This window comes from Eucyclogobius newberryi, unplaced genomic scaffold (assembly GCF_026437365.1).
Source record: "Eucyclogobius newberryi isolate DKJ021-1_F unplaced genomic scaffold, fEucNew1.0.hap1 SCAF_6, whole genome shotgun sequence".
Lineage (NCBI taxonomy): Eukaryota > Metazoa > Chordata > Actinopteri > Gobiiformes > Gobiidae > Eucyclogobius > Eucyclogobius newberryi.
The window spans coordinates 27,975,363-27,994,226 of NW_027316278.1; the positions used below are offsets into that span (position 1 = coordinate 27,975,363).

The 18,864-nt window shown below is 38.2% G+C and overlaps 1 protein-coding gene across 1 annotated transcript in view; it reads left to right on the top strand.

Annotated features, from left to right (window-relative positions):
* dock8 (dedicator of cytokinesis 8) overlaps positions 1-18,864 on the top strand; it is a 93,338-nt gene that overhangs the window by 41,643 nt on the left and 32,831 nt on the right. The window contains exons 9-30 of the mRNA XM_072433122.1: positions 1,083-1,232; positions 1,889-1,969; positions 2,696-2,858; positions 3,530-3,666; positions 3,749-3,842; positions 4,423-4,585; positions 5,961-6,078; positions 6,151-6,221; positions 6,343-6,487; positions 6,628-6,729; positions 7,039-7,134; positions 7,358-7,592; positions 8,417-8,578; positions 9,268-9,449; positions 10,161-10,250; positions 10,736-10,831; positions 11,608-11,757; positions 12,462-12,575; positions 14,634-14,789; positions 15,383-15,522; positions 15,597-15,760; positions 16,124-16,275. Of these exons, the coding sequence (XP_072289223.1) occupies positions 1,083-1,232; positions 1,889-1,969; positions 2,696-2,858; positions 3,530-3,666; positions 3,749-3,842; positions 4,423-4,585; positions 5,961-6,078; positions 6,151-6,221; positions 6,343-6,487; positions 6,628-6,729; positions 7,039-7,134; positions 7,358-7,592; positions 8,417-8,578; positions 9,268-9,449; positions 10,161-10,250; positions 10,736-10,831; positions 11,608-11,757; positions 12,462-12,575; positions 14,634-14,789; positions 15,383-15,522; positions 15,597-15,760; positions 16,124-16,275 (2,961 nt within the window). The remainder of the gene's footprint in view (positions 1-1,082; positions 1,233-1,888; positions 1,970-2,695; positions 2,859-3,529; positions 3,667-3,748; positions 3,843-4,422; positions 4,586-5,960; positions 6,079-6,150; positions 6,222-6,342; positions 6,488-6,627; positions 6,730-7,038; positions 7,135-7,357; positions 7,593-8,416; positions 8,579-9,267; positions 9,450-10,160; positions 10,251-10,735; positions 10,832-11,607; positions 11,758-12,461; positions 12,576-14,633; positions 14,790-15,382; positions 15,523-15,596; positions 15,761-16,123; positions 16,276-18,864) is intronic.

Here is an 18,864-nt window from a genome sequence, read left to right on the forward strand (position 1 = left end):
AAGTCTATCTTGTCTATCATGTTCAGAAAATAATTATTCAAAGGCATTTTTATTAGTCATAAGACAACATTGAATTGATTTGAAAATTGTGATTGATCAAAACAGGAGGAAAAAATCGTGATGTTTTGTAAGCGCGTAATGTGATAGTTACTGGCTTTGTGGATTCCAGTTAACATATTGAACAGGCTCAGAATGTGTTATGCTGTGGTCTGTGGAGTAAGGACAGGATGACAGAGAGGGCTTAATGGATTTTAACTGAGAAAGATCACATGACACGAGCCAGGCAGGACATACAGTATGGGACCAATACTGCACTAGTCGTCTCTTATGTCACGGGTAAGAACTCCACAACTGAAACACCACTGAGCAGTGTCATAAACAGCTCTATTAAAGTAAATGTGGAGACAGTCATTTGTAATAGGCCAGTCATGAGATGCAATTTTACTATCACGATCCTTAATTCACGTTCTTTCACATTATTTGACCCATTATCAATCCTATAATAACTGGTTTTATTAAATCAAACTTTCTGAATGAAGTGTGACAGGCAGATAAAAAGCACTTTACTTTTAAGAGTAAAGATTGAAGTGAAATTACACAATTTTGCCTGTCACGACTATTCATTTTACAATTATATTGATTAACCAAATCATTAGTCATGCTGTATCTGTATCTGTTATATACTGTGTACACTGTGTATAATATGGATGCTTACAATGTAAACTCAATGTCTCACATCACATTGTTTGATCATAGTATTTAATGACAAATTGTACAACTTGTATTTATTTATTAACCTTTATTCAACCAGCTGTAACCCATTGAGATTGAAACCTCTTTTTTAAGGTTGACCTAATGCAAAAGGCCCTAGTTGCTCATATGAACGATCTGTTCGTACGGTTCTGTTAGATGGAGCTGTGGTTCACCAAAGCCACAAGGTGCCAACACCAAAACTATACAGAATTAAATGGGCCTGTTATATAATTAATATTTTTTTGCACAGATTCCTATGTGGGATGACCCACATAAAATCATAGTATTCATCAATCATAATTAATCTTACTTTTCTGTATTTTCTGCAGATTTCTGAAAACTTCTACTGTGACCTGAACCCTGAGCCGTTCAAAAACTTCTTGAAAGTTCACACGCCTCACATGGATCACTCCAGCCTGGCCCGGTCTGCCATCTTCTCCATCACTTACCCCTCCCCCGACATCTACCTGGTCATTAAGGTATGGACAGGACTGGGTGCAATTTTTTTGACTGAAAAGGATGGATCATTTTGTATTACTGTGGTGTTGGCATGGTAACAGCCACTGCTGGGTTGATGTTGTATGTTCTTGACATTGTGAATAGTCTTTGTGTGTTTTTGTGCAAAGGTTTGTCACAATATAAAAAAGTTAAGTGTGATATAGTACAACAATAATACAGGAAGCACTTCATGCCACTGACACAATAAAGCAAAATTACTTTGTAAATCTACAATATTAAAAACGAGACCGGCAACAAATGTAAATCAGTATGAAAGTGTCTAAAATTAGTTTTATTTAGTCGACCCTCAAATCCTATCACAAAAAAATAAATCAAAACAATCAATATTGAGCCCTCAAAAATATTGTTCCAGCTATTATTTTACTGAACAATAAGTCAGATTAGTAATTATCATAACATGCCTATCTGTGGCCATAGCTTGTGCAACATGATTATATAGACGGCAACATCTTATCTAATCTAATCCAACCATCACAGAAGTATTATTAATAAACCCTTATGACCCTAGAATAGAATGCTGCAGTTATTCAAATTGTATCTCCTCGTTTGTTATAATTTTTCTTGTATTTCGTTCTGATTTAAAACAGGTTTACAGCATTGCATGTTTCTGTTACAGCTTGAGAAGGTCCTTCAGCAGGGGGAGATCACAGAATGTGCTGACCCCTACATGACCCTGAGGGAAAGTGACTCTGGAAAGGTACGTGTGTCACAGCAGCAAAAACACTCATATTAAAGGTCCTATATTATGCATTATTAAGTACTTTTAGCTACTTTTTACAACTTTGCCTTGATATTGCTGTAGTAATCATGGCTTTTCTTTTTCCAGGCCCAAATTTACTTCTTTTCACTTTTCAAAATGTGATTTTTTTTTTTTTTTTTTTTTTTTTTTTTTTTTAAATGCTAGTTGCTTCGTCACCCTGAAACTCATGGATTAAAAGAAAACACATACACTGGTTTTGGTGTCACAAAAAGCAGAGGGAGAATCAATCAAAAAACAGTGTCTTCTCTGCTAAATTGTATATAATATGTTGACGAATGGAAGCAATTTTGAGCAATGACATGATCTAAAATTTTTCGAACTATAAAAAAATTAAGGAGCTTTATGGAATACAACATTCAACATACATACAACACATATAGATGATTATTTTACATGTATTATTATTCTAAATGCGATATTGACCTAAAATGACCTAGAATAGACAAAGGAGTAGAAACTGGTACATTGACTTCCTGGTCCATAAACTCCGTGTCTCCATTTTTTAACTACATGTTTGACGCTGACATGTTCTGAGCGCTCAAGCCTGGAATGCAGGACAACACAGCAACACTTAAACATGTCTGAGTTCATCCAAATGACACCAAACGCCTACTGTATCCCCAGCTCGATTATTTACATCACTGTGTTACTTGTGGTTATCAGAACAAGGACAAACTGGATAAGCTGCGGGGTCAGGCGGAAACCTTCTGCTACAGACTGGGACGTTATCGCATGCCCTTCGCCTGGGCCACAGTGAACGTCATGGATGTCATCTCCACGGCCACCGCCTCAATGGACGCCACCGACTCAGACAGCCTAAGAGGAGGCGAGTGCTTTCTGTCTCATTGTATTTGAGAACATTCAAAAAGCTTTCTTTCAATTATCAGTTCAACAGTCAAAGCCCACTGCAGTTCCCATAGTTTGTATTGCTTTCATTTTTCCAATGGACTTAGAAATTAAATATTAAGAGTTTAAAGAGACAACAGAGGATAACCGATAATGTGGTAATTAACGTTCAGGCTGAAACACATTTTTAAAACTTAAATTTCAGCTAAAGGTTTTAAATAAGATAAAAAAACCTTTATTTGTCCCACAATAGGGAAATTCCAAAGTTGCCAAACAGATTAGGGACAGAAGTATAATAATAAAGAAACGGATAACTTGTATTGTATGTAAACATAATATTGTCCTATTCCTAAGGAATCGCCTAAGGCCCGAAGTCACTGGGATAGGCTCCAGTCACCCGCGACCCCGAAAGGGAACAAGCGCTAGAAAATGGATGGATGGATGGATGGAATATTGTCCTATTTCAAACTTTTAATTTAATTAAATTTTTGTCTATGCAAAAATGAATTTTACTTCCAGAATCGAGAGGCAGGAGTATTGAGCTCCACAATTGTGATTTCAATTATTGCATAATTTACCAGTATTATTATAATTATTTTGCATCATCAAGCAGCCTCAGTCTGATGTCTGTTGAATTCCATGTAATTCCAGGTAAGTCCAGCAGCATCGACCGCCGGACTCAACTGCCCAGAAGAAACTCTGAGCGCTACAGCACTTTTGAAGATCAGCTTTGTAACATTTCAGCCTTCAAACCGGCAACCATCACCATCAGCACCATATTCAAACAGGCAAGCTTTCAGACCACTAGGCTGAAGCTATTCTGCTGTAAAAATGTCTGTTTTGACAAATTGTTTTGACATCTTTTGACAGGAGGGTGATCGCTTGAGTGACGAGGACTTGCTGAAGTTCCTTTCTGATATTAAAAAGACATCCACTCCACAGCGAAGAATAAAGACAATTCCAGGTTGCATATTGAGTTTACTCTATTTGTTATATAGTATATTGTTTATAGCTAGAATTATCTGAGATGTTGAATTAATATTTATGCATTTGTATATTTATGTATGTATTTATTTATTTCCTGATTTACTTTATTTATTCATTTTATTCATGTATTTTTGTTTCATATTTTTCATTCATTTTATTTTTCATTTATTTTATTATTAATGTATGTTATTATTAATGTATTTTTTTTATTTTATTTCAGTGCCAACATTTGTAAATATGCCAGAATTGGGCAAATAGGCTATTTGTCACGACAGATATTAAGGCCAAATAAAATAAAATAATAAATAGTCCAAAAATAGTCACATAATTCACATTACTAAACATGAATCAACCGACTACAGTCCAGAATGACCTGTTTTTGTCTTTGATATGAAGAAAATCTGTTCAAATCAAATGCTCTCACTGATGTAATGTGTTCTCAGTATATGACAAGCTAATATTGTCCCACTGTTAGTTGTGATTATATTACATGTTTAAACCTGCAGAGGTCATGTTGCGGGTATTAACTGATGTAAATGTACTTTCTGTTGCTATAGGCACCATCAGGCTGGACATGTCCCCACTCATCGACACTCCACAGGCTTGTTTGTCCACAGAGCTCATTCCTCTTGTCCCGGTGGCGGAGAAAAACATTCGACCCGTCAAAGAAGTGCTGGAGTTCCCATCCAGTGAGGTCTACGTCCCACACAATATATACAGGTTAGTGACTTCACCGCACAATTGGATCTTCCCAAAGCCATAATTCAAAGGCAAAATCTATTGCCCCTGATTTTAAAATAAACATAATTGACAGTTGAGACTCTAAGTTATCCTTGTTCTGTTATGAAACAAATTCATGATCACAATTAGGTAGGTAAACATTTTCCTGTAAAGTATTGAGTTATTATCAATTATTTATTTTGTGGTGCATGTTTTAAAAGCCAATTCAGAATCAAATTTCTTTTTTCTTGATTTCACTGTATTTGTAATCACAATTAAAACATGAATAGTTTTTGCCTTTTGGCATTGTCCAAATGTATATAAATATACTGAGATTAATAAAGCACTGTGAATTATTTTCAACATTAACATTCCAAAAGGTTTTGAAAAATGCATGACTGAAGGTGTAAACAGGTCTGTTTGCTCAGTTTGTATGACTCCAGGAATGAGCTACAAAAACAAACTCAAGAGGTTTGTTGCATCATCGCTATTGTAGAGTCTATTTTCAAGCATTTTCTGTCAGTGCAGTTTTTTGGTATCCATCTTTACTTTGGCCCGGGTAGGCTTTATTTGACAGGATGAGACTGGGAAGTGACATGCTACGAATTGTTGAGCACCAGCTTCGAACCCACAACGCTGCAGCCATAAAACTCAAAATCCTTTGACCAAAACCATTGGATTGTATTATTTTGTTGGGTTTGAACCGCCTTGTCTACAGCACTTTCTCAAGATCTATCAGGCATCAACACTTGTATTATGTTTTTCAGTATTTGTCATCTTTTGAACATTGTTTGGAACCATTACTCCCTTTTATTGGATACAGCAGCGCAAACATTTCAAAGAGCACATTAGATTTGGGTTTGAAATATTGCGTTTTAATAATTACTTGTGACACAAGTGAATATGTCTAAAGTCTGTTATTACATGCTTGTATATTTGTTTTTTTAACCATGCTGTAGTTTTGATTACTGTTAAAACCACAATCTTGCCTTCATGTAGTTCAAGTGCTTGGCATGTTTCTCTTTTCAACAAATTACCTTTGTAGCAAAGGTGCCATCTAGTGACTGAAAGTGGAAGTGCCCTATATTCTGACTAAATGGCTTATTATATATATTTTTTAATTTAACTATTATTTAGCAAGAAAAAAAACTCATTAAGATAGAAATATTGGCAAGGACGACCAGCCTATGTAATCATTTGAATGTCAGTTTAATATCAAACCAGTTTATTGTGATATAAAGTAATGTTTAAGGCTCTTATATTATTTAATCAGTTTAATGAAACGTTGAAAAACTTTTAGTTTTAGTTTCATAAATGCATACTCAAAGTGGAGGTTTTAATATTGCTTCTTCTTTTGTTTGCCTTTTCTTCACAGGAATCTGCTGTATGTTTATCCTCAGAGGCTGAACTTTGTCAACAGATTAACATCAGCCAGAAACATCACCATCAAAATGCAGTTCATGAGTGGAGAGGATCCATCCTGCTCCATGGCGGTATGTCACGCAAATACATCTAAGTCTGAGCTTTGGCTAGTTAAGTGACTTTTTTACTTTTATTGGTTTCAGGTAATTTTTGGGAAATCAAGCGGTCCCGAGTTTGTCCGTGAAGTCTACACCCCCGTGACCTACCATAACAAGCAAGTATTTTTGCAATACAGAAATGTTGTTGTTGTTGTTTAAAGGACTTAAGTCATCCTTTGCACAATTCCTTAATTAATTAATTAAATTCTACTCTGCCTGCTCTGTATTTTTGCTTAGGTCCCCAGACTTCTACGAGGAGGTAAAAATTGCCCTGCCAGCTCACCTCACAGAGAGACATCACCTGCTGTTCACGTTCTACCACATAAGCTGCCAACAGAAGCAGAATCAGAGCGGAAGCTGCGAGACACTCATTGGATACTCAGTAGGACTTCTAGCACTTCTTTATTTGAAATATTTGCATTGTACATAATGCAATACAGATATGTTACAATATTAACATACGTCAACTATGATGTTTTGAAATATGAAATTAATGTTTTTTTTTATTCTTTTACACTTCAGTGGCTTCCCATGTTGCATAGCGACCGGCTGCAGGCGGGACAGTTTTGTCTGCCAATTGTTTTGGATCGACTCCCGATAAACTACTCTCTCCACCCACCAGAGGTACACACACGCGCACGCACGCACGCACTTACACACACAACCAATTATATGTAGAGCGTTTGCTCACAAACCAAAGGTTGTTTCGATCCCACCTCTGACCATTGTGCAGCTGTTGTGACGCCTCGTCCTCCACCTTGGCTCTGTAGGAGTTTGTGAGTGTTTGGTGATGTTTGGTTGAGCTGAAGACACTTCTCTTCCTTCATCAACCCCAGAGCAGCTTTGGCTACAGAAGTAGCTTATCCCTAAGAAGTGTGAAGTGAAGGACTAATATTCTTAATAGTAAAGAATAATATTCTTCATATTTTACAGAAACTCCCTCCCCAGGTTCCCCCTGTCAAATGGATGGAAAGCCATAAAGGACTTTTCAATCTTGAGATCCAGGCCATGTCGTCTGTACACACACAGGTATGACTGCAAACAAACAACTACTAGAATTATGATTCAGACAACTTTATTATTCCCATCAGAATCAAATTAGTTTGAGCAGTAAAAAGCACATTGTGGTTAATCAAACATTTAACTCGGAGTGCAGCAATACTGAACCACTCCTTTTAAGTATGTTTGTTTATGTCTGGACTGCGTTCCTTATTCATTATTTTTCTCCTTTTTTTCTCATAACCTTTTACAGGACAACCATTTGGAGCGATTCTTCACCTTGTGTCATGCTCTGGAGGGCGGGGCCACGTTCCCCCTCAGGGTCCGTGACGAGAAGATCCCAGAGAACAAACTGGAGCACGAGCTCAAACTCGGCATCATCTCCCTGTCCTCCTCCAGCCTGGAGCCTCTGGTCAGCTTCCTCCACCTGGTGCTGGACAAACTCTTCACGCTCATCATGCAGCCAATGTTCATCGCGGGGCAGACGGGTGAGAACGCCACTCGAACATGCCGGAAAATCTTATTGTGATTAAGAAAAGATGCATAGTTTACACACACTCACTGGTCATTATTAGATACACATTTCTAATAGTTTTTACATGCACGCATTTGGAGCATCAAGACTGTAAAGACATGTCCACTTATCAAAGCACAATGCCACTGGACAGATACAGGAGCTTTTTTGTATTTTTGTGAGTCAAGTATTTTATTAGATTGTGCGTAATAGATTTTAACAACCTTGGTATAAACGTATTTCATCAGCATGTTTGCAAGATGAGATAATGATGTAGAAGCATAATTATTATAATAACACACTCGTAAAAAGAAAAAAAAACCTAGGCGTAACATTTACATATAAAATGAATGGCAAATACAGAAAATGCTGATTTCCTTTGACAGCCACATCAATTGACGTTAAATACATATATTTATGCAAGCACATCATAAATGTAAATGTATAATACATGTGGCTATGTACTCTACAATTATAGTTGTTTATTTGCCAGTGCAACACATTTGACCATCACCAAAAAGCTCTGACTGTGCCATTACATATATAGAATCAAAAGACTCCGTTTCACATCCATCAATGGGCAATCTTTGACGCACCAAGGCTTGAACTTTTTACACATGTGTAAAAGAAAACAATGTATGTTACTGAAACCCATGAATAATTTTAGGAAGGTTTCAGGACGCCTAGACTTCACTTAAAAAACTGTAGAGATAGATACATGTAATTATAATCTCACACTTATGAAGAAGTTAAATGTTTGTAAAAGTGAGTGAGAATTTTTTTTCTTCTTTCTTTCAGCCAATCTAGCCCAGATAGCGTTTGAATCAGTGGTGTCCATCATAAACAGTCTGCACAACAGTCAGGAGCTGAGCCGGGACCAGCAGGGCCGAAACTGCCTCTTAGCCACGTACCTTTACTGGGTCTTCTGTCTGCCAGACCCCCCAGTGGAGCACAGCTCAGGTACGACAAGTTGGCTATTGTGGTTGAAATTATTTTGTACACAGTGGAAAAAATAATAATGTATTTTTAAATCTTGATTTTATTACTACTACTCAGACTAATTTTAAGTGGTTTCTGATTGGTTTCACAATTATAGCTTGCATATAAATCATTGGTATTGTATTTTATTGTATCTTTGATATTGGTTGGATCAGCACAACTGAATAATTTCCCTTGAGGATAAAAAAACAAAAACTTCCATTTCTTATTTTTGTTTATTTTAATTTATTATTTCGAATTCTCATTTATTTCCTTTTCCTTTCACCGTCAGATTTTCAATATATATATATATATATATATATATATATATATATATATATATATATATATATATATATATATATATATATATATATATATATATATATATATATATATATATATATATATATATATATATATATATATATATATATATATATATATATGTATATATATGTATATATATATATATATATGTATATATATATATATATATATATATATATATACCAGTTTTCTGCAAAAAAAAAAAAACAACTAACATTGGTAACCAAGTAAATCCAAATGAGTTTAAAGCCGATTGATATTCTTAATTCAAAATATTTAAACTTTTGTAGATATTGCTTTTCACAGTGTGATTTGTTTAGCCTTTTACTGAATCTCTTCAGGTTCAGTGAGCTCGATGCCGTCCGTGGAGCCGCTTCGTTTCAGTACCATGGGTCGGGCCACAGCTGCTTCAGTTGGATCGATGCTTCTGGAATCGAGAATCCGCAGCAGCAGTAACCCGGACATCCCAGCTCCTCATAATTCTGCAGAGGACAATGAAGTACAGAGCATACTCTTGGGCAAGGTACAAACATGACTTACATTAACATATGTTTTTTAAAAGAAGGATCATTTGGCCTAATTTAAATCGGGGTATAAAAGAGAAAATGTTATATAACAATTAGGGCTGTAACTAATGATTATTTTAGTAGGATTTTTTTGACAGCCCTAGTTTTGTGTCATTTTAAACCAAGGCTTAATCTAGGCCTTATACAATCTTAAATATTTCTCTTTCCTCAAGTCTGATGTGAAAACCATTATGTGTACAAATTTCATATAGTGTCCAAAAAATAGACACTGGTTTATCGATATGCAAAGTAGCCCAGCTCGGTGTAAATAAAGCTTTAATTTGATGTAACAACAAATTAAAGTTACAGTCAAGCTCTGACAAAACTTCTAGCTTGGAGTTCACTGTCTGCCCTGACCAGTGAAAACGTTTTTGTTCGTTGGGCAAGACACTTCATCCACCTTGCCTTTGTGAGAAAGACGTGTGAATAATCAATTAAATCAAAACGGCAAAATTTGTTCACTATTGTCATCTACAGTATTCAGTAATTCAGTGCATACTTGTATCGTGTATGATGTATACAAACAGGCTGTAGTAAACATCCAGCCTGTTTACTCGTGCACACGGCAGCCTCACAGTACATTAGGTAATGTAATAGGCCGCTCGACAGCTGCTCTAATGAATCCATCCATCTCCTGTAATGTGACGGAGCTGTGTGTGTCTGTGCAGGGCCACAACAGCCCGGGCAGCCGCATGTCCACCTATGTGACAGGAAACAACCAGAACGGCCCGGGGGGCACCAGGCCGTCCAACAGAAAGGTACGACGGACTACTACACACTAATAAAGGTTAAACAGTTATTATTGTCCTGCTTATCATTTATTCCAACCCAAACTTTTCACCAGTTACTTTTTCAAGCCTTGTTATGAACCTAGATTCCAAGCGTTTTTTGTTCTCTATTTCGAATTTGGATAAAACATAAGTTTGTTGAGTCTTACCTGGCCTTTTAAAAAAAATATTCAGGTCCCTTATTTGTTGATGTCACTTAACTCTTTTGTATAAAATCTACAAAACCTTGAACACATTTGTAAACAACATTTGAGATCCATTTTTTGAGTAAAATACATACATATCTCCACCTCACAAAACTATTTATTACTATTGTCCACCAGGGGGTAGTACAACACAGATTGGGCTTTTGCTTCCCATAATATCAACTCCACTTGAAACTGGCTTCAGATGAATTGTAACTCTAAGGATGTGATGTGATTTCATAACTCAATAAAAGGTTGTTTGTCCTGCAGCTGTTTCACGAGGAGCTGGCCTTACAGATGGTGGTCAGCACTGGGGTCTGCAGAGAGAACTCCTACAAATATGCATGGTTCTTCTTCGAGCTTCTGGTTGGTACTTTACCTAAACTGATTCAAGAATATTTTTATGGATTTAAATTATGAACATTACGTTGTTGTTTTTTGTTTTGTTTGTTTTGATCAATCACATTAACCAGTCGACGTACAAGTATCTCAGAATCATCATCCAATTGAGCTAGTTCTGTTTCTAGTTTCTGTTTTCCTATTTATTTTAGTCTTAATTTAAGTTTCATATGTTTTTAAGACGTTCCATGGCTCATATTGGCTTATCTTCATTTCACAGCACACATTATTATGTAATGACATGAAATGTAATAAGGAAATGTCAGCGTTGGGAATGGGATGTGCTGGATTCGTGGGGTCCGGTGGCATATATTATGACTATGGCGACCATTGTCCTGTCATTTAGGTCCTTGGTCCCTTTCTCACTTATTTAGCGACACTGATGCCACTGGAACTGGAAAAGAGAGACATTTACACACAAAACATAATCAAATACACTTATCACTTTTTGGGCGTTTTGCCTTTTTGGGTTGTAAACTGTTATGAGCTACTGCTATTCCAATCTCTCTCTGAGCGTTATGCTTCATAAAAACTGAAAATGGAACAATGGCATTTATTATCTATAAACTTAAATGTATTATGTCCGCCACGGTGTCCAACCACACAACTTCCTACAATTTGAGGTGGTCTCCCCAAACATGTTGCTACATTTGTACTTAATGAATAAAAGTACTCAGTGTTAAGTTTAAGGACGTGACTTCAAAAAGAAAAGTTCTTCAGAAATGTTGTTTCATTTCTACCAGGTAAAAAGCATGGCCCAGCATGTGTCCCAACTTGACAAGAAAAATGTCCCCCGGAGGAGCCGCTTTTCAGATCGTTTCAAAGATGACATCACCACAATTGTCTCCGTGGTTACGGCAGAGATTTGCACCATTCTGGTCAAACAGCAAAAGGTAAATAAAAAAAAAAAAATGTTGGAGTTCCTGATTTCAAAGCTTTTGAAATAAATAACTGAACAGAAATCTGCATTTGTCACCTTGTCATATTGTCTTGGGTCCAGAGTTATTCTAAAATTCATTGTACCTTGTCCTCCAGATACAGTTACTCTAAAAAAGTGTCGAAAGTGTTTTTTTAGTATAAGATTTGTTTTGTGCACGTAAACACACACATAAAATCAGGTCTAATTATTGGATTATGTGATTATTCTAGTATCAGATTATTTTTCTAGCCAGGTAATTGTAGCCACTAATAATTGGCACTACCGGTAATACATCGCCCATCCCTAATGTGGCTCTGTAATGACAGAGATATTAACCATGTCAAAACATCTGCATGTTGATGAACACACCGCCCCTCCAGCTCAAGTTTAAACTATGGGCAGAACATTTTTTTGCAATGTCACATGAGCGCAACCTATAAAGTTTGATAAGATAATAGCAATTACTGCAAATTAGGCTTGTCATCAGCTTAACCAGACGGGCGTTTTGTCCCTGGAGCAGGTGTACATGTTGTCATGTCCTCCAAACAAAAGGGAGCTTGCTGTGCTAATTATATTTGCCTATGTGGTATCAAAAACTCAGCTTGCATAGCCACACGCACAGCCAGATCCAATCAGTGTGGTTTACTGATTGCTGTTTGTTGATTGCTGTTGTTTTAGGAGGTAGAACAAGCGGAGAAAGTCAACATCAGCCTGGCCTTCTTCCTGTACGACCTGCTGTCTCTCATGGACCGCGGATTTGTGTTTCTACTGGTGAAAAACTACTGCAATCAGGTAGAATATTCATTATTAGTGTTATTATGTTATTTATGGTATTATCTAATATGGACTGCAAGATGTTTCACAATTTAATCAACAGTTAAACTGTTGCAATTAGCAAATCAAATAGGCTGCAGTTATTTATGTAGTATATGTGCCTGCGTTAATACAAACAATCTTGGCTCAATAATGTCTTAAATGGGGAAAATCAAAGTTTTAAATAGTGTTCCCTCATCATTACTTGTTGATTGATTCATGGATGTTTGAGTAATCTTGCTCAGGCTCGAGTGCTCAGAAAATTCCTGTTTTTACCTCCCCCCAATTCAGATTTCGAGTCATATGTACAGAGTTTGAATATGTTCAGCCATTGTTCAAAAAATAAAAACAAAGCAATACATTAAAATCTGCTGCCTGCTTCAGTGAAATGCCAGGAACAGGAAGTCAGTGATGCCTTTTCTATTATTAAGCTTTTTAGATAAATATTGCAGTTTACCAATGGGCAAGCAGACCTGGGCTGTTCATCAATATTTAGTGCATAACACAAAAGTGAAAAAGGAAGGGTTGGCTTTGAACCCCGACCTACTGTGTGAAAGGCAAACCACTAAGCTAAACTCTCATACCTGCTCAAAGTGCTGAATGACTAAAATAAGATCACTTCACAGAACAATTCATTACACAAATTGGCGCTCTATGTTGTTGAATGACTGCCTGTATTTCGAACATCAAAGCATTGTAAACATGAACAGAACCTTAGCTACAAACACAGACTAAAATATAGTTTTTAAGCCCATTTGTTGAAACTTGGCGCTGCTGTTGCTTCACTTCTCCTCCTGCAAACATCCCTGATTCCCAAGCAGGTTTATTCAGCGTGGTTTGAGCATAGATCCAATGGTTTGAGGCTGTGTGGTCCTCAGAGAACATGTGCAGGAGCATGAACGGGCCTCTGAACACGGACACAGACTGTAAAACTGCTGCGGTAAAAGCAGAATCATGCTTCCAGCGCAGTAATGCCGAGCGGCCTGTAGAGGCCACTAAATAACACCGTGACTTTAACCAAGCTTCAAAAGTGAGGGGAAAATGGGCTTATTTTAATATATTTGAGAACAATTTATACATAATTTTAGAGTTTTTTGGTCTTTGACCTCACGCCACTGCAGTTTACGACAAACGGAACATAAAATTATTAGTAAAAATGATCGTCTACTTACTGTATGTGGTAGTTTACAGTACCAGTAACAAGTATATGTATTCTTTTAAGTGGAAAGTTTTTGCGCTTTTGCCATTTGCTTATTTTTTTTTACAACACATTTACTTTTTTCTCTTCACTTAGGCCGCAGTTATTTTATTACTTGGTTTTTTAAATTAAATATATTGAACAGGTGGACGAAATATAAATATAATTTGAGTCTGCATGTTCTCCCTGTGTTACCGTGGGTTCTCCGGCTTCCTCCCAAAACATCATGTGTGAGTCAAAATTGGTGACTAAATTGGCCCTGGTGAATGAATGTGAGAGTGAATGGCTGTCTGTAATGTCTATGTCTATGTGTTGGCCCTGTGACGAGTTGGCCACTGTCCAGGATGTACCCTCCCTAAGGCCCGAAGTCACTGGGATAGGCTCCAGTCACCTGCGACCCCGAAAAGAAACAAGCGGTAGAAAATGAGCGCGCGCTCTCGCCGCAGGGACAGAGCGGCTCAGTCAAGCTTCACGTGCTCTTATCTTTTGACTTAATACCGCTTTTTATATTTCATTTAATGCTATTTTGGATTGTCGGCGGTACTTTATAAAAAAAAAAAAGAGAGAAAAAATAATTTTATTTATATTGTATAAATCAATAATCTAAGTGCGGCGGATCCGTAAACCAAGTAATAAGATAACCGCGGCCTTACCGGTAACCTCAACCAAGACATTTACAGGAACATTTCCAATATATTGAAGAAGCGATCATGTCTCACTTCAACCGGGACGTCAATCCTAATTTTAAAACATTTCGCAAGTCACAGTACGTCTCAGAAATCACAATGTGTTCAGTTTCCTAATTCAAATGTATTTCCTTTTATGATCTTTTCTCGTAGATGTCTTCCAAAAGTGTGTCAATGCCCACACTGATCAGTATGCGTCTGGAGTTCCTGCGAATCCTGTGCAGCCACGAGCACTACCTCAACCTGTGCCTTTTCTTCAGCAGCCCGGCCTCAGCTCCAGCCTCTCCCTGTCCATCCATCTCCTCCCAGGTCTGACAACACGTCACTCATAATGATCGCCTGTCTTTTCACTCGTTCCTCTACCACGCCACAATATTGTCCGAAACATTCAAGGCAATTTCTCGATCTCGTATCTTTGCAATATTTACTCCTATGGTACAGTATATTATGTGTTTTTTTTTTTGTATTTACTTAAATTTGTTTCATTTTGGTTTAAAGTTGTATCGCATATTTTAAGTATTGTAGGTTATTCAGTATAATTCAAGCGTATGTATTCATTTATTATTAGCTCGAGCCATGAAATGGCAAAGAGCTATTGTTCTTCTTCGGTTTCTTATTATTCTCTTATTAGGATTTGAGAGGCATTTTTGACCCCCTGAACATCGATGAAAAGTCCCACATGGGGGTATAGACGCGATCGGCTCGGCCTGACCTCGAATAAAATGGAGCTTGCAAGAACGTTTGTCGCAACAGCGCCGCCTAGAGCAAAAACGAAAAAACATGACTTTTTTCATTATTATTATTATTATTATTATTTGTACTTGTATTATTAATATGATTGTAACATGCTTTGCCTAATGTTTTAAATATACAACTTCAAAATTCCCCTTTTTGTGTTTCAGAGTTCCGGCTCGTGTAGTTTCCAGGAACAGCAAAGAATCTTGGCTCTTTTTGATCTCTCTCATGAGTTCAAGCAGCAGCACTATCTGACCGGTCTGCTCCTGACAGAGCTCAGCGCAGCCCTCGACATGGAGTCAGAGGGGTGAGCCACACGCCTCACTTTGCTCCTTCATTCCCACACACATAGTCGAACGTATTATGTGTTTGTATGCGCAGGGCCAAGGTGCAGAGAACGGCCATTAATGCTGTATACAGTCTGCTGTGCTCTCACGATCTGGACCACCGCTGTATTAAACATGAAGTTAGAGCTAAAGTGTCCGCTCTCTACCTCCCTCTTGTGGGCATCATTATCGACTCCACGAATTATCTGGACTTCACCGGTACAGTTCACACGTTCTACTGCTTTTTATGGTGCTATGCTGAATACAAAACTGCAATTGCCAAATACTTGTCATGATATAGATTTTAGATGAGTGTATGTACTACCAACTATTTAGTAATGTTTTAAACTGAAAAATTCTTCTGATTTTTTGCAATTTTGGCAATAAAAATGAATAATTTAATTGAATGAAAAATTGCACTTAGAATTGTATGTAGTATAATGCTTGCACTCCCAAATTGCAAATCTGCTGTTTTACAAATGCTATTCAATATCTGTCCAAAATCGGGCAGCTCATCTTTACTTAAAACTATATTGTGAACTTAACAACTAAAGTTTCTCCACCATTTGTTTTCCTGTGTAGTTTGTGACTCTCGTGGTGGGAAAAACAAGTCGGGGGGACCTGATGATGACCTTGAAAATGTCTCGCCCATCAATCAGTCTGTTGCCATGGCGATCGCCGGAAACCCCTTCAACACGCTCGGCCGAAATGTGCTCGTTTCCATGGCGTCGATGGTGAGAAATGCACACTGATAATACCAGTGTAGGTGATAAGGCTTTATGATTCGCTATACAGTTAAAAATATTTAGAACGGCTTTAGTGCGGGCGTTTATCTGCATGTGGGCGAGTGCCAAGCTCTTAACAGGTGAGCGGCACTGAGGTAGACTGATTAGCTGTCAACGCGCCGCACACCCTTCATCCATCGTGAAAAAAAAGAGTACACAGCATGCGCACGCACACACACACACACACACACACACACACACACACACACACAGGAAATGTTTTATGGGCAGACTCGGCCATCATAAGTGAACAGGGCTGTCCTCTTTGACAAACACATCCATCAATTGTAGCTACAGCAACTACACAGCCACTTAAAGTCAACACTGCTGTTCTGCTCTCATGTGCCACGACCGCTCCAGCTACTGAATTTCTTGTTCTTGGGAGACAAAAGTAGGCAAGGCATTCAAATCGCAAAAAGAAATTACAGAAATCACAAAACAGTTGGACATAAAAGAGAAGAGTGCAGAGAGAGTGCAAATCCTTTCAGTCATATGCACAGCTAAACAAAACTGTTTTTAGCTTAGATTTGAACATTGTCAGAGTAGAAGCCTGTCTCACATCTTCAAGAAGACATAAAACTGAAACGCAGATTCCCCATGTTTAGTCCTGACTCTGGCCGGTCCATGTTTAGTCCTGACTCGGACAAGTCTCTCCAAGTCTAGTTTAGACACTATATTTTTTGATTTTGGCACTGTCATTTAGATCAGGGGTCCCCAACCACCGGGCCGGGGACCGGTAGCGGTCCGCAACGCGTTTGCTACCTGGCCGTACAAAAATTGGAAATAATCTATCAGTGACAGCATCTTCTCTGACGTAACTTTGGCCTGTCCCTCATGACACGCTAATGAGCTTGTCTGTGGATATAATGAAAAGCCAATGAAATCCATTAAATATTATGGCAAGTATATTATATCTCTGCTCTTGTCCTGCGTGAGAACATAACTGATACGTGCATTATACATGATACGTCATCACGGATGCGTCGCATCAAACACGCTTCCCAAAAGTAGAACCAAAAGCCAGCGAAAATGAGTAAAAACAAAAGTCGTTGGAGAGCGTTTTGCAAAGGGGAAAAGGCCAAGTGAGGAGCAGACGAGGAGCCAGCGAGTATTTTGGACACGTCTCCTGCGCCAGCATTCTGCAACTGTTACGCGATCACCTGTTTTTACTTTTACAAGAGTTTGAGCGCTACTTCCTGTGCCGTGACGGCAACAAGACAAAATTACGGAGCAGACTGGACTTAAACACACTACGGGTGTCATTGTCTCCCATCACTCGTAGATGGGACCATCTCATTGCACAGAAACACGCACCCCACTGATTCGGCGTGTGGTAAGTTGTAATTTGTATGCACTTTGTGCCATATTTATCTGATGAGCTTCCACCAGTCAGAAGAACAGTGAGGACACATGTAACTGTACGTTATGTTACTCCAATTCTTTTGGTATGGTACACTTATTAATGTACAAACGCTTCTTTTCCGAGCTGAATCGAATGGAAGCTTAAGCCCCACCCACTTCCGAGCAAGTTAACCTGACCGCGACATAAACTGGCACACCGGTCCGTGAAAATAAAACCTACATTATTCCGGTCCGTGGTGCAAAAAGGTTGGGGACCCCTGATTTAGATGGTAAAAAGCTTTGACGTGGCTGTTAAAGTTCAAGTCTGAGTCCATTATTACCCCCAGATTTCTAACTTTGTAGGTTTTATTAAACTTTTTGGTCAGGGCTGTGGTGCTGTTGGTGAAGAGAAGTTTGCCAGTTTGATTCAGACTTCTAGCCTCACAGAAAGAATGTCCTTTCTGTGCATGTTGGGCTCCCAAACCCTTTTCCATCAAGTAACTACTCATACATTCAAACATGCATTATTTAGCGACAGCCCAATATATTGGTTGGCCCAATATTTACACTTTTTAGCAGTTTGGACAAACCAACTGCGCATTGCACAAAATGTGATTACAGCGCTCCCTTTAAGGTTAGTCGAAAAATATAATTTTTCCTTATTCTCCTTTTATTATACAGAATAGTGCTAGTTAAAGGCGGGTGCAATGGACGATTTTTCGGCGATTTGAGAACTCAGGCGGAAGTGCGCATGCGCACTCCCCCGTGTGGACTGATACAACACACATGTGCGTTTGTTTATTAGCGCGACAGATCGCATCGCACGTCTCGTCTCCCGTAGATTTCCGTCTTCTTCTGAGTCAGCTCAAACTGTCTCTCTCCGTCTTCATTTTGTCCCGTACACTGAGGGAACTATATTGTGATAGATCAATGCGCTTAGACACGCGGAAACGTGGGACGAGCCGCACGCGGCTGCAGGTGAACGATAGTTGCGTTTTATGATTGATACGTGACAGTCCACGCCACGAGGAAATAAGACAAACAAATCATCCATTCAACCTTTAAGTGTATGACAATGAAGGAAAGGTTGGTTGTGCTTTTGCCACCCTGGTACCTGGATGGGGTGGTTGTTTGAGTGTTTTTTTTTTCATATACTGTAGTTCCCCCACGTACTAAAACAAACACAATAGACTAAGG